At 38.7% G+C, this 15,848-nt stretch overlaps 1 protein-coding gene across 1 annotated transcript in view; it reads right to left on the bottom strand.

Moving 5' to 3' along the window:
• Nucleotides 1-7,561: 7,561 nt before the first annotated feature.
• LOC124785051 overlaps nucleotides 7,562-15,848 on the bottom strand; it is a 59,962-nt gene continuing 51,675 nt past the window's right edge. Inside the window, exon 2 of the mRNA XM_047254147.1 lies at nucleotides 7,562-8,069. Coding sequence (XP_047110103.1) covers nucleotides 7,698-8,069 — 372 coding nt within the window. The 3' untranslated portion in view covers nucleotides 7,562-7,697. The remainder of the gene's footprint in view (nucleotides 8,070-15,848) is intronic.

Raw genomic sequence — 15,848 nt, 5'->3', positions numbered from 1 at the left:
TATTTAATTTGTTTCTCAAAAATATGTCGTTCACTACAGAATATGAAACTGATCATCATATCAATTTCCTAGGAAACAGTTTTCACATCTACAGGGAACATAGTGCACTGATATAGCAGTACACAGTTCATCTCGTTTTACAATTACAGTGGGTACTCAGTGAAAGTAATTGACAGGTTGTCAAATAGAATACTGTCTAACAATGTTAATGAAGGCACTAAGCAAAAGACAGTGACACAGAACAGATGCATCCAAATAAAACATACCTAAGTATATGTTAGCTTGTTTAAGAATACTTATATAAAAATATTACTGTCCACAAACAACAAAATTTGTTATGACTTACCTAGCACAACTAAACACTGTTGTCACATCCCTAATAGAACACAGTGAAGTATATAAATTAAAGTGCAACAATTTCCCAAGAAGAGCTTATTAAATGCGTTACAAACAGTCTATTGGTTCTCTCAGACTGAACCACTGTGAAAATGGCTTACCATGTGCATCAAGACACATGCGCGTGCACACACACACACACACACGCACACCTAGACCTGTTCTTACAGCTTGAGACAATGTTGCTCAGAGAAATATTTTCTCAAAAACATTATAAATGAGCAAACTGATTTCAACAGCCACAGTTTCTTCAACAGTTTTGTAGACTGAAATCTTAACAATCTTGCCATATACAGCATGCACCACATCTCTATAATCTACAAAAAGAAAAAGTATCATCACAGAATAGAAATAAATGCAACTCTAAGTGTGCCTGAATTGTACAAGATAGAAAACACAGAATTACTTTCATTTTGATATCCAAAGGACTATATGGGCACTTCATGATGGGCAGCAGAGACTACAGAGAGGAAGGTCAGCTGACTTACCTGTAGACCTTAAAACTTGGGTGACTGTTGCCAGTGTTGTACAGGACACCACGATGGATACCCACGATACGGTAACGTCGAGAAGAGACAAGCAGAAATGGAAAAGATGATATCAGATACGTGCACAGTATCAGCAGCTACTCACAGCTCAGATAAGATCTATTCTAATCCAATCAGTGATAGATGAGATGGACTTTCAAGAGATGACAGAAGATGCTAAGATGAAACTTGACATTGACAAAAGGGGAAAAATGGCAAGTAGAGGTAACTAATGTGCACACTGTTGAACCTAACCCTCAAGAAGTCGTTAACTGTGTGGAGACATGCAGCTGCTTCCAGTACACAAAGCAATAACAACAGATAGACAGCTCACAGGCCTTTAATTGTTTTTGTGGAAGTAAATGTGGCAATACGCATTCAGTAGGTATTTGCATGGAAGAAGTGCCTTCTCGTTTATGTTGTTGCAGCCCACGTCGACCTGAGCTTAGAAACATCAACAAGAAATATAACACAGTATGGCCTATGCTAAGAATGTAGGAGATAACAGGCCACATACACAGAAACTTTAAATGAGCCTCCTGCACGTTATAGTTACACAGAATTTCCATCCCTATAACAACGGGTATCTGAGAGGAGCGCCAGTAGCTCAAGTTCAATTAGCTGACGTAATCCAAACACTGCAACAACAGTGTAGAGAATCGGCAGGGCAGTGACCAAGCCCACCAGCAAACTCGAAATCATATAGTTGTAATGGTGCTTGGCATCAGGATTATGCACAGATGAATTAAAAAAATATACATGCAACATTGTATCCCTATCTTACATCGCCCGTATTCTCCTCAACCTTGTAATCAGAAAATCTTGCAGAGTAGAAGTGAATTCTTAATAGTAAAAAAATAATAATTAGGTTTACAATAAACTCGATGAAGCTATGTCCATGCTGTCAGGGGCCATTTATATGAAACCAAACCAACAGTTACTTGCTAGCTTCTTATCTACAATCAGCAGAATGTATTAAGTATGAAAAACAAAATTTTGCAGTGGAACTAAAGATGTCTTGCATTGTGAATTAATTTTGAGAGCCATTTTGTTGGCATGCATCTGTGAAACATAGTTCAAACTAGGATCTTCGGCTTTCCTGTATTTAGACATGATTGGGAAGAAGAAAGATGAGGTGTAGCTATTCCAGTAAGTTTTCATTTACCTTGTGAGGAAATAAAAATTGATAAGTTGAGCATTAATCATCTTCAGGTGGTGGCTATTAGGACCAGAATAACTGACTGAGAAATATCGATAGTATCACTTTATTGTTGGCAGAAAACTGTCATATCGAGAAGGGCATTGTACAATGAGCCAGATAGAAACACCATTAATTATTTGTGGAGATTTTAATGCCTACAGCTATGCTTGGGGATGTGAATATCGAGACAGTTATTGAGCAGCTTTACTAGAAATTATGGATGGATTTGGTCTTTATATCTTGAATGCCAACACTGATTCTGAAACAAGAAAAATAGCTATCCACAGTTCACATAGCTCTACGTTCACTAAACTTTCCTGCAGACCTCCACTGGAGTATCAGACCACAATGCTTTAGAAACACAGAGGATTGTCATTCAAACCCCACTACCCCAGCAGGAAAGTAGAAAGTTAACAAAGCAGACTGGATGAAATGTCATGGAACAATTGAGGACCAGATTAAGATTCTAACCACATCATCCTTGCTGATGGAGACACTATAAATATTTTAGTATTATCAATGATGCAGCGACTGCATGAGTTCTTGCAAGCAATCCAGCTCACCTACCGTGAAGAACATCGGTACCCTAGTGGAATAAAGATTGCAATTTCAATATTAGAAAGCAGAAAGAAGCCTTTCATATGTTTAAAGAAACTTCTACTTTGAAAACTTTAAAAACACACATTTGAGCACTCTGTCCGATTCTTGTCTATGATTTAACATATGAAGAAGAAACCAAATAAACACTGTTAAGGTATTAGATTTCTAGAATTCGCAGCTAGATTCGCACCTGCAATGACCTCCTGCAGGATGCCTACATGTGAGCCATGTGAGCTGTGGTGGCTGGTTACCATTTGCTAATATGCTGCAGCACACTGTAAATATCACACTAAAATACGTAATTTCTCTTTAGATTCACGCTAGCACACAAAAAAAAAAAAAAAATAGCTGAAAAATAGTGCTCTCTCCATGATAACAAAAACCAGTGTCAAGTGCTGAAATGGTCAACCACACTACGGTCAACTCTGAGAAGGGACAGCTATTTGTTTTCGACTGTCGTCCTTTTCAGCATCAGCACTGTGAGTGCCACGTTGCTCACAGCTCCAGGTCAGTATTTTCCTGTGAAGGTGCCTGTAACTTACTGTGCAAGCGTGGAGTATGTGGGATTTTTGAGGAACAGTTAACATAATGATGTTGTGGTCAAGCACACTGACTGCCAATTTGTCAGTTCTTGTTTGATTTCCACTGCTACCATAATACCTCTTTTTATTCCTTTCAATGTTAAACAGTTCAATTTTAGATGTGGAAAATTAATATACTCAATTTCATCACAATACTACCCCTGTAAGTCAAAAGGCTTTAGGCCCACACATTGGTAAAATTTTGCATGAGCTGTCACTGCATGGACAGTAAGCACAGAGTTTGGAAAAATCCATTTACTATAGCCGAGTTGGAGCAAGTGCTGAAGTCAATCACCCACCTAACCTACTCAGTAATCCTTAGGCTGTCAAGATCTGCCTAAAACTGCTCATCAAAATCTTTGCTGTACTGGGGAGTACCACTACATTTCCAAAGGAGTGGAGCATACCCTGCAACCAAGAAACAGTCCCCCCGTAGCGACCCATTTCCCTATCGTCGGGTGTCTATAAGATGTTTCGAATGGAACATCAACAGGGATCACCCAAGTTTCCCCAAGTGAAATTCCCTGATTTCCAGACAAGTTTAAGCATTCTTCCCTGCCAAATTTTGAGATCTCAAGGGTATTTTAAGACCTAAGTTGACAATCTGTCTTTGCAGCTATGGTACAAGAAACAATAGTGCAAACAAAGAAATATCTAAAAAAAATCTTGCAGGCAGACGGAATTTCCCGATGTGAACAAAAATCTTAAGCACTTATTATCAAAAGCTTTTGTAACAAACTAGTTTTAGATGGTGAAAGCAAGCCAAATGGTTTGTGTGTTTCATTAAGACCACTGATTGTGATTTAAATAAGACGAAATACATCTACATACATACTCCACAATCCACCATACGGTGCATGGCAGAGCGTACCTCGTACCACAACTAGTATCTTCTCCCTCCTGTTCCACTTCCAAACAGAGCGAGGGAAAAAGACTGCCTTATGCCTCTGTACGAGCCCTAATCTCTCTATCTTTGTGGCCCTTCTGCAAAATGTAAGTTGGCAGCAGTAAAATTGTACTGCAGTCAGCCTCAAATGCTGGTTCTCTAAATTTCCTCAGTAGCGATTCACTAAAAGAATGCCTCCTTTCCTCTAGAGACTCCCACCCGAGTTCCTGAAGCATTTCCGTAACACTCGCGTGATGATCAAACCTACCAGTAACAAATCTAGCAGCCCGCCTCTGAATTGCTTCTATGTCCTCCCTCAATCCGACCTGATAGGGATCCCAAATGCTCGACCACTGCTCAAGAATAGGTCATATTAGTGTTTTATAAGTGGTCTCCTTTACAGATAAACCACATCTTCCCAAAATTCTACCAATGAACCGAAGACGACTACCCACCTTCCCCACAACTGCCATTACATGCTTGTCCCACTTCATATCGCTCTGCAATGTTACGCCCAAATATTTAACCGACGTGACTGTGTCAAGTGCTACACTACTAATGGAGTATTCAAACATTACAGGATTCTTTTTCCTATTCATCTGCATTAATTTACATTTATCTATATTTAGAGTTAGCTGCCATTCTTTACACCAATCACAAATCCTGTCCAAGTCATCTTGTATCCTCCTACAGTCACTCAACGATGACACCTTCCCGTACACCACAGCAAACAGCTGCACATTGCTATCCACCCTATCCAAAAGATCATTTATGTAGATAGAAAACAACAGCAGACCTACCACACTTCCCTGGGGCACTCCAGATGATACCCTCACCTCCGATGACAACGTACTGGACTCTATTACTTAAGAAGTCTTTGAGCCACTCACATATTTGGGAACCAATCCCATATGCTCGTACCTTAGGAGTCTGCAGTGGGGCAGTGAGTCAAACGCTTTCCGGAAGTCGAGGAATATGGCATCCGTCTGATACTCTTCATCCATGGTTCGCAAGATATTACGTGAAAAAAGGGCGAGTTGCGTTTCACAGGAGCGATGCTTTCTAAAGCCGCATGGACAGCAACTTCTCTGTCTCAAGGAAATTCATTATATTCGAACTGAGAATATGTTCGAGAATCCTGCAACAAACCGATGCTAAGGATATTGGTCAGTAATTTTGAGGATCCGTCCTTCTACCCTTCTTATATACAGGCGTCACCTGCGCTTTTTTCCAGTCGCTCGGGACTTTATGTTGGGCAAGAGATTTTGGTGACAAAAATTCACATTTTCTTGGAGTTGCATAACAGATTTAAAATACCTTCACAGATTTCAAAAATAATCCCAGAAAAAAAGTAGGCCTCTTGAAAGAAGTGTACAAGGCGAGAAAGAATTGTGTAAACTAACACTGTAGGTGACCGCCAATAAAATGTTGGGTCTATTATGTTTGTTATTGTCGGTTATTACCCACTGTGTTATATCAATTGTTTTACAGGTATTTTGTGATTTTTCTTTTGAGAAATATATGAGTACATAGTGTACAAACTGCCAGCAACTGATGCAATTTCCTTCTTCTTATCGTCCATACTTTCTAACATATAAACTACTCTTGAAGCTCCAAAATGTACTAGAATAAATAAAATGTCTGTAAAACGACACACTGTACAATGTACTTGTGGTGAGACACTGAGACTCAATAATAATGAGAGTATGTAGCAACTCACCGTAAATGTAATTGCTGAGCCACAGACAGGCTCGTAGAAATGACAACCACACTGTCACAACTAAATTTTCAGCCATAGCTTTTGTCAGGAAACGAGAGCTCACACACATTTAATTGTATGTGCCCATGACAGCCGTCTCTGACCTCTGGGTCTACAGTCTGTGAATCAGATCCAAACAAACCACTTGTCATAACACACGGCCTCTCATCAGCAGCTGCTAGGCTAGCAGCAAGAAGTAGTGGCATTACTGACTACAAGCTGGGGGGAGTGGTAGGAAGGGGAGAAGCAGTAAGAATGAGGGAGTAGCCAAGTGGCACGCATACTCAGCTGCAATCAGCCAGCGATGATGCATGACACCTCAGTAAACAAACCATTTCATCTGCTGAGACAAAACGAGACTTTTCAAGTGTGTGTGGGGTCATAAAAGAAGGACATTTAAATTATGTTACACCTACCCTCACTAAACACTAAGTTGTATAAATACCATGTGTATTAACTTTGTAAATACCAATTAGTATTAGAAATACAGTTCTACCCATGCAAATACCAACAAGTTAATCTTTTTCCCAAGTGAAATTACTTATAAGCCAATTTCTAATATAAGGAACTTGTTGTAAATGATTACAAATAACACTGGAAAACCAAGAAAAAGATAATCTCTGCCATTTACAACTAAGGATGAAGGTGAGTGGCTTTATTCAATTTTTTTAAGCACGTTTATTACCAATTAAAATGTGTTCACTCCCTTCTGATGCATAGTTAAAAGAATCATGAACATTAAATTAAAACAACACTGTATCATTTAATGAATTAACAAACAATGAGAGGGTAATGCTGCATAAAAAGGCTAACATAATAATTTAAGTTTGTTAGAATTACATAGGCCTACCTTAGTATTCATAGCCTAGAAATAGTCTGCTTTTCACCTCACTAATGTATATTGTGGTAGTAAAATATTATTTGATACAAGAAACCATTGAGATCCCATCTTGAAATTTTGCATGCATGTAGTCAGCCAGACTGGTCAACACACACAATTTTTATTTAAAAATCTGAGGGTACGTATTTTGGAAATTTCAAAAAATGTTTTTTTGGAATAGTTTAAAATGTTCAGATTTAGGTAGCATAGTCTTGTTATATATCAAATTGAAGGGAATTTTTAGAGGAAAACAATGGTGCAAGTTTGAGCTCTCTAGGTTGTATAGTTTTTTAGCTACAGCATTTTAAAACAATCATCGACTGATCAAAAACAGAGTTTTTTTTTTTAAATTTTTAAACCCTTGAAACTCAAAAACCAAAGGTCAGAAAATTTTGAAATTTCAAATTTAAACTAGTGTTAGTGGGTAAATTACCTGAAAAAAAAAATCATCCAAATCTGAGAGGTCATAGTTCAAATTATGTAGTACAATTGGTTGATTTGACGTGGAATGACCCAGATGCCATGCTGCTATAGGAATCAACTGTGTCTCCACAAGCCACTGATATCAGTTTTCAGTCGCACCAACCTGCACACTTAAACAAATGTAATATGCCGTAGGAAAAGATTTATAATCGGTTTATAATAATGACTTGTAACACGACCCAGTTGAACTTCAGGAGGGAGGTCAGAGGAATGAAGAGGCACTGAGAGAGAGGTACAAAACCGGTATGTACATTTTGTTGACAAGCAGAGTTTTGCCAGTTTTATTTGTTAAATGTGAGACGCTTCTTTCATATATCTGTACCACCTTGTTATGTGACAAATCCTGGCACTAACAATATTCTGTGCACATAGATGTAGGAAATGTCAGTGGACACTTGCTGCCCCGTATCTGATTTCTCTTTCAAACTGTTCAGCTTTCAGTGTACCATCTATTGACTCACAGTTTGGATTGAAAACTGAGTATGCACTTATTTCTCCTTTCTTCTTAGGACCAACTCTTGTGTTTAGCCAAATAAGACACAATGCTGACACAATGAGGTATATAACACCAAACTCCATCTGCACAGCTACTGCGTACAGTGTACACCACAAAAGAATATATATAATACGAATTACAGTAGTGTACCACCGCAACACTGTCCCTTCACCCTCTGCTATTTCCACATCCAGGCTACTTGTGCTCGAATGCAAGCTGTCAGCTGAAGGGGATTCTGGTCTATCAGCAGTCACATTAATCTGTAAATTGAAACAAAAGTGAGGATTAAATAAATTTCAATGGGTCTTAATAGTATTTCTAAACAGAACACAACATGATAAAAAGCAGTTCCTGTTACCGAGTTATAGCCCTTCTCACTTGATGTGATGTTTAAAGCTTTCCTGTCACAACAGCTCTTCTCACTTGTCTTGCATGTGTACAGAACAGTACATCTGATGTGTCTATCCTGATTATACATTATATTGTCACACAGTCAGTGTAAGAGGTCAGACAAAATACTAGTCACATTTCTAAGGAACTACTTTTCACATTGTATTAGTGAGTGTTTCTCAACCCAGAACTGTATCTTCATGCTGTGACAAGTTTCACCAAATGGATGAACAGTTAACTATCAGTACGCAACAGTGCTCAGGCAGTGTAGTCTAATACATACAGCTCCGCATTAGGTATCTGCTCTACTTTCAATATTCAACAAGCTGTCACCTAACAAACAGCGATTCTACTGATTTTCAGAGGATTAAATTCACAACTTCTTGACTTTTCCCCTCTTTAGTTAAATTCATGACCTCTTGAAAATGTGCTTGGTACAATCATAAACAATGTAACTATATAAATCTTTTAGTATATCATTTATCAAATACCAAATGCTATAAAAATATTTAACTCTCACCTGGGATGGGGTACAACTATTTTCAGACATATTTTTTCCATTACACCAATTAAAATACATTTAGTTTTAACATAGTAATGCAGTGACATTCTACAATTTTCCTTAAGACAATACATCAATTATCAAAGTACAATATTTGCCAAATGCTACATTTTGCAGTAAAACATTCACTGTTTAAGTACCTTAGCCACTTGAAATTTCATCTACAACTTCAGCTTCTCCCTTTGCCTTTTCTACAACCCCCCCCCCCCCCTTTAAGTCTTATTTCTGGAACAGTTCTCCTTGTAATATTGGCCACTACACTTTCATCAGATTTCTTCTCTTTTTAAGGCTTGTAATCTTTCTGATGAAGCATTCTTCACAGCTAGTATACATGATATTGTAATGCCCACATTCAGTTGTTTCTCACTATTACGTAAACAACCCATCGTAACCGCAACCATTCCGGTCACAGGGTTGCTGAGAGCAAAGTGCGGCAGGGCCCACAAACAAACAAACAAACGGGAAAGGATGGACACGAACAATGATGGATGACCGACCGAGATCTTATGAACAATAACAAACAAGAAGCAACGGGGACACAAGAGACAACCTCACGAATCCACAATGTCCACTTGTACACGGAAACAAATTAATGGACACACAAACAAACACAAACATACACACAAAATTCAAGCTTTCGCAACAAACTGTTGCCTCATCAGGAAAGAGGGAAGGAGAGGGGAAGACGAAAAGAAGTGGGTTTTAATATGTCTGCTTGTGTCTGTATGTGTGGATGGATATGTGCGCGTGTGCGAGTGTATACCTGTCCTTTTTTCCCCCTAAGGTAAGTCTTTCCGCTCCCGGGATTGGAATGACTCCTTACCCTCTCCCTTAAAACCCACTTCCTTTCGTCTTCCCCTCTCCTTCCCTCTTTCCTGATGAGGCAACAGTTTGTTGCGAAAGCTTGAATTTTGTGTGTATGTTTGTGTTTGTTTGTGTGTCTATCGACCTGCCAGCGCTTTCGTTCGGTAAGTCACCTCATCTTTGTTTTTATATATAATTTTTCCCACGTGGAATGTTTCCTTCTATTATATTGAAACAAATTAATGTAAACACGCTGTCGTAGGCCAGATGTCAATAGACCAAGCGAATATCAGACCGCTTCGCTGAGCGAGAGGCAGGCACTTAAATACAGGATAGGGTACGTCGCTATTGGCTGCTGGGACCATGTGCTCCACTGTAGCGCCCTCACGTTACACGTGAGCCAGAAACGTGCGTGGCCACGGCTTACGGCTGCCTCTAGTAGTAATCGTGGTTCGTGTTGTCTGGCACGGATTTGAAACCTGCGGTGCTCGGTACCAGACAACCTAACAGTTTTATTGCATTGCAGACACTTATTTCTACGAAAATTGTATCTTCTAAGTTTTCAACAAAACCTCCTTTGCTAACAGAAAAGCCTCTTTCATCTGCAGCATTTCCATGAAACAATCATAAAAGGTTGTGGTTCGCACTTTGCAGTAAATTCATCAGTAAGTGATCAAGTTTGTTCTTGAATTAAATTGTTTTAGTTGTTTTTCAGAATATTTACAAAATTTAAAATACTCTCCCTTTACTACTTCAGCTGTTGACTCTCTCTTTTTCTCAGTGGTCACTTGAAAATTTCTCAAAATGGAGCTGTGCATAACGTCAGGTGGTAAACATGTGCTGCCTTTGACAGTCTTTAATTTCAAAGGAGTTTTCTCAGTAATTTTTAGATACAGACTTTTTCAGAATACTTGTGCACTTATTTCTGAAGATAAGGATATCCAGTTCCATGTAGTTCTTGCTAGCAGCAGTGGCACCAAATTCAGTATCTACATGATGACTTGTTTTAGAATCACACCTACATGTTTTGGTAATATCAATAGTACGTCATTTGCTAAAATTTACCAGCATTTCCATAACAGTTTTCTTCATGTAGTGAGAGTCATAAGGCTGATACCTACTTAAAAACTCATCATGTTCAGTTGACAATAACATAAGAAACTGAAGTTTTGCACAGAGCAATTTGTCTCTTAAATGTTGTTTAACTTTTTCAAAGCTCATAGTTTCTTGTGGTCTTTTATGTACTTCGCCAACATACTTCTTCAAATGCGGAACAAATTCCAGAGTTCTTTACATGACCTCAAAATCTCCAACCCATCTTATACAAGAGAATTTGAGAGGAAACTTTGAAAACTCAGTGATGTTCGAGAAGGTTGCACTCCTTTAAGGAAAATCCTTTGATTTTCTCCTCTAATGACCTACAGGAAAATACTTATAAATCATACTACTTATAGCATTTATTTCATTCAAAGTAAATTATTATTATTATCCTTTTCTCAGACGTTATTTCTGGTTAAAAATGGAAAGTGACGCGGACCTTGATCAAGCGTGACTTCCTTTTAACTGTATGGTATATGTTACATTGCATTTAGGATCTTTCGGGTAATTGAACATGTATCAATAATTACAGATTTCTGTAGTTGTATATATAAGTTTGGATGTAGCTGTATTGCGTTGATGTACTGGTGGATATTGCGTGGTATGACACCTGTAGTTGAAAGTATAATTGGTATAATGTCAACTTTATCCTGATGCCACATGCCCTTGACTTCTTCAGCCAGTTGGGTGCATTTTTCAATTTTTTCACCTGTTTTCTTCTGTATTATTATTATTTTATTATTACACCATTTGTGTTTTGAAATACACTAACATGACACCTGGCATGAAGAAATCGAAGCTATTGTCAAGAAAGAAGGACAGAAAAGAAAAGAGTAGAAACAGCAGGTACAACTACAAGCTACTGTGTGCTAATATAGCAGGGATACCTTTTGGCCATTAACAATTCGGTTTTACTCTGGTTGGCCTTAAGGCTTTAAATAAGACTGAAATTGCAGTAGTTTGATATTAATTATTAAAAACCTTTAAAGAAATGTGTTTCCAAGAAAGACATGAATTAAAGAGATTTAAACAGAAAAGGGAGTGGACAGAAATAAAGAAACAACTGTAGCAACTGAAACTCCTTCAGAAGCACATTAGATGGCTGCATTGTCTTAAGCGGAGCAACAGTTTACACATTATTTCCACTAGGGGCATACATCACCTATAGCTCTCTGTTAACAAAGCCTCACCTCCAAATTTCTCCCTCCATATCTCCTGCTCAAGGTCCCAAATCACAATAGCAGTTGGAGAATATACAAATGCCATACAGATAACAGAGTTCCAGCGAATCTTTACTATTAAATGGATTACTGGATTAAACATTTTTGGTGGTATCTCTAACTTGTTACACCCTTCAAGAACTGAACCTGATCGACACAAAAAACAGCATTCATGACAACTCAGTCAATTTCATTACCTTTTCATTACTTTCATGACAAATTGTCCATTTTTATTACTTTTTCATCACTTTTGTGACTTGCAGACAGCGAAATAAGAAACTGGGAATCCCAAACAATTCAAAAGAAAATTATCAAGAAACCTCATTAATGACATCCCATGTAGGCTTTCACGGCCAGCGTCTTCATCAGTAAACACTTCCGGGCTAAGTCGCCATGGTCGATCTGTAGAAATTCTTCTCCCTGATGTTTCATTCTCAACTACGGAGAACATCTTCCGAGGTGAGTCGACGACTGGCTGCTAGGAGCTGGGGCCGCCGCTTATATGGAGATCGTAGAGGGCACCACCACACATCACGTGGCGTCGATGTGTGGCTATCTCTGGCTATCGTCTGTTCTCTCTCATTAATGACACTTTCTACAAATTACCTGAATACTTAGATTCAATGATTTAGCAGTTCTGTTAGGTATATGGCAATCAGCAGTGTTTACTGTAATGTTCTGTGACAAGCAGTACTGTATCGTACCAGTGTAATTGAGGAAATAGTAAGCTACCAATAGGGAATTAATATAAATTATTTAACATAACTGAGGAGGCAGCAGCTTTTAGAATGGCTCTGTACCAGTACATAACTACCCTCTGAACTCTAGACCAGGAGGCCAAGTCTGCATCAAAATTACTTTTTGTTTCTTATTTTGCTTGTGCAGATTAGAGGTCAGCCAAAACAGATTTAAATTATCAACAACAAAAACCATTAAGGGGTAAATGTATTAGGAAGTAAGTGCAGGAATTTCAAGAACCTTAATATTCTTTTTCAAGATGTGCGGTTATCTTTCTTACAGTGTTCACAGTGCTGAATTAACACTGCCCCAAAATATAATTACTTAAGACAACAAAGAGTAAAAATGTACCAATACTATGAAAAGAATAGTTGCCACTCGCCATACAGTGGTGATGCTGAGTCCCGGATAGGCACAACAAACAGACTGTCACAAAATAAGCTTCTGGCCAACAAGGCACAAGGCCTTTGTAAAAAAAAAAAAAAACCCACACACACACCACACACACACAAAAGGTGTAAAAATGTGCAGCATATGCCAATACACCAATACACCAATACACTTGTCTTTAGTTCAACACAATAAGGGATGCTTCTAAGGCAGGATGCACTCAACTGACCTTCACGATTAGTTTGTATACGAGTTAAAATGGTGTCAACGCTTTATGTGACTAGATCCCGAGGAACTTTACACAGCATCTTTCATTAGGTATTCAGCCAGCAATGACTACTTCTGGTGCTGACAGGCAATTTTGGTTGGCTTGCAACCACATAACATACATCCACATATGTAATCCACATGCTGCTGTGAACACTTGGCAGAGAGTACGTATCGTCCTGTTTCAATTGTGTACACACTGCAGGAACAATGGCTGTTAGACTCCACCTCTGTGTGCTGTAACTAGTCTAGTGTTGCTTTCATGGTCCCTTTGGGAGCAATGCATGACAATGGTTGTGTGGCAGCACCATAGAAAATTAATAGCCACATGCACATATTTAGGAGGGTGACATCTACAAAAGCATCCTGTACATACTGTTTGCACACATCATTGTAATCACATACTTTGTAATTTAGATGTGTGGTTTGAGAATGGGTGTGTCAGCCCGAAACCGGTAACCACTAGAGTTGAATTTTATATCAATGCAAATGATACAGACAAGATAAAAATTAGCCTATTACCTCAATACATAGAGAGATGAAGGCTACCTCTAAATTTTTCACTTAGCACTAGTATCTGAAAACCTGCAAGTAAGCTTACACATGATTACTGCCGTCTCTATCCGAGTATCTGCCAATACAGGTTTTTCAACATTTCTGTAAAGGCCCTGTGTGAGCCATACAAATCTGTGACCATTCGTGCCATTTTTCATTGTGTATGTCAAATACCTCCTGTTAGTCCTTCTTGGTATGAGTCCCACACACACTACTAATATTCTCAGATGGGATGCATGAGTGTTCTGCAGGCAGCCCCCTTTGTAGATCGATATTTTAACAGTATCCTGCTAATGAACCTGCTTACCTAAGCGATCATTCCATTTTGTAACCTTACAAATTGCTACACCGAGGGCCAACTGTGGCTGCTTCTTCTTCGGTAGCACTACAGCCCTTGGTGAGCCTTGGCTTCTTCAACAATCTTCCTCCACAATTCTTGTTTAATTGCCGCTCTTTTCCATCGCCGGACATCCATACTGGTGAGATCCATTATTATGTCATCAATCCATCTTCTTCTAGGTCTCCCTTTTCGCCTAGCTGAATGGATCACACCTTTCATCATTTTCTTTCCTCTGCCATTCTCTCCAAGTGTTCTAGCCATCTTATTCGCTGTGATTTCACAAATTTTACCATGTCCCTACCTTATGTTAACTCTTGTAATTCAGCACTGTAGTGTATTCTCCAGCCTTCTTTCTCCCTTATTGGCCCATAGACTTTGTATAGTATTTTCCACTCAGTGGTTCTTAATACATTGTCATCATGTTCTGTCAACGTCAACAGCTATGTCCTGTATGTGATAACTGGGTGGACTAGGGAATTATAACTTAGCAGTTTTGTTTTTCTTGTAACAAGGCTATTTCTGAAAATATGTATTTGCAAAGTAAGCTCTGTTTCCTGCTAGTATCCATTCCCTTATAGCCTTTCCAATTGTTTTATCATCTGTTATGAGGGCTCCCAAGTAGTCAAAAGAGGACACTCCTTTGAAACATTTCCCATTGACGTTTAGGTTTCTGGGGGTTCTTCTGGCTTCAGAAAGTGATATTACCATATCTTTTGTTTTCATTTACTATGAGGCCAGTTTTTAAGGCTTTGCTTCCATTGCCCGGTATGTTTATTGGAGTGTACTGATATTTCTTCCTCCTATAGCATGTCATCATCGTATGCAGATATCTGGCTAGTTTTCATAAATATGGTGCCTCTTTTTTTGATTTTATTTACTACACTATGCAGGGCGATATTGAGTATGACAGAGGAGAGACTATCACCTTGCTTCATGCCTTTATTAAAGTCAAAGCTTTCACTTGTTCTGCTAAGGACCTTTACTTTTGCTCTTGTCTCTGTCATTGTCATTCTGATTAGTCTTATTAGTTTAGCACATATACCAACTTCTTCCAGTACTCTGTATATTTCTTGCCAATTTATGCTGTCAAAGGCATGTTTGAAGTCTATGAATAGGAAATGCAGATCTACATCATATTCATAGAACTTTTCCATCATTTGTCTTATCACAAATATTTAATCAGTTGTTCCTCTGTCTGGTCGAAAGCCACACTGATATTCCCCTAGTATGCCTTCTGCATGCTTCTGTATCCTTTCGTTTAACGTACATGTGAAGATCTTATAAGCTGTGCTTAGGAGTGTTATACCTCTATAGTTTTCACAAGCTGTTCTGCCCCCTTTCTTATAAACGGGGATTATTATTCCAGTTTTCGAATTATCCGGCATAGTTTCTGTTTCCCACATATCTGATATTAATGCGTGCAGTTCCTTTATTACAGCCTCACCACCAGTTCTTATTAATTCAGCAATTATGCTGTCTTCCTCAGGCACTCTATTGTTTTTTGACTTGTGCACAGCCTGGGAGGCCTGTTTTAATGTTAGCTTTCTTGCCTCATTGATATCATTGCCTACTTCCAGCTCCACTCTTTCCTCCTGTGCGGCTGTCTCTTCATCTTCTAGCCTGGTGCTGAGTGTATCTTTGAAAGACTCTGCTCATCTTCCCATTATCTGTTCTT

This window comes from Schistocerca piceifrons, chromosome 1, assembly GCF_021461385.2.
Source record: "Schistocerca piceifrons isolate TAMUIC-IGC-003096 chromosome 1, iqSchPice1.1, whole genome shotgun sequence".
Classification (NCBI taxonomy): domain Eukaryota; kingdom Metazoa; phylum Arthropoda; class Insecta; order Orthoptera; family Acrididae; genus Schistocerca; species Schistocerca piceifrons.
This window is presented reverse-complemented; position numbering and strand designations above follow the sequence as displayed.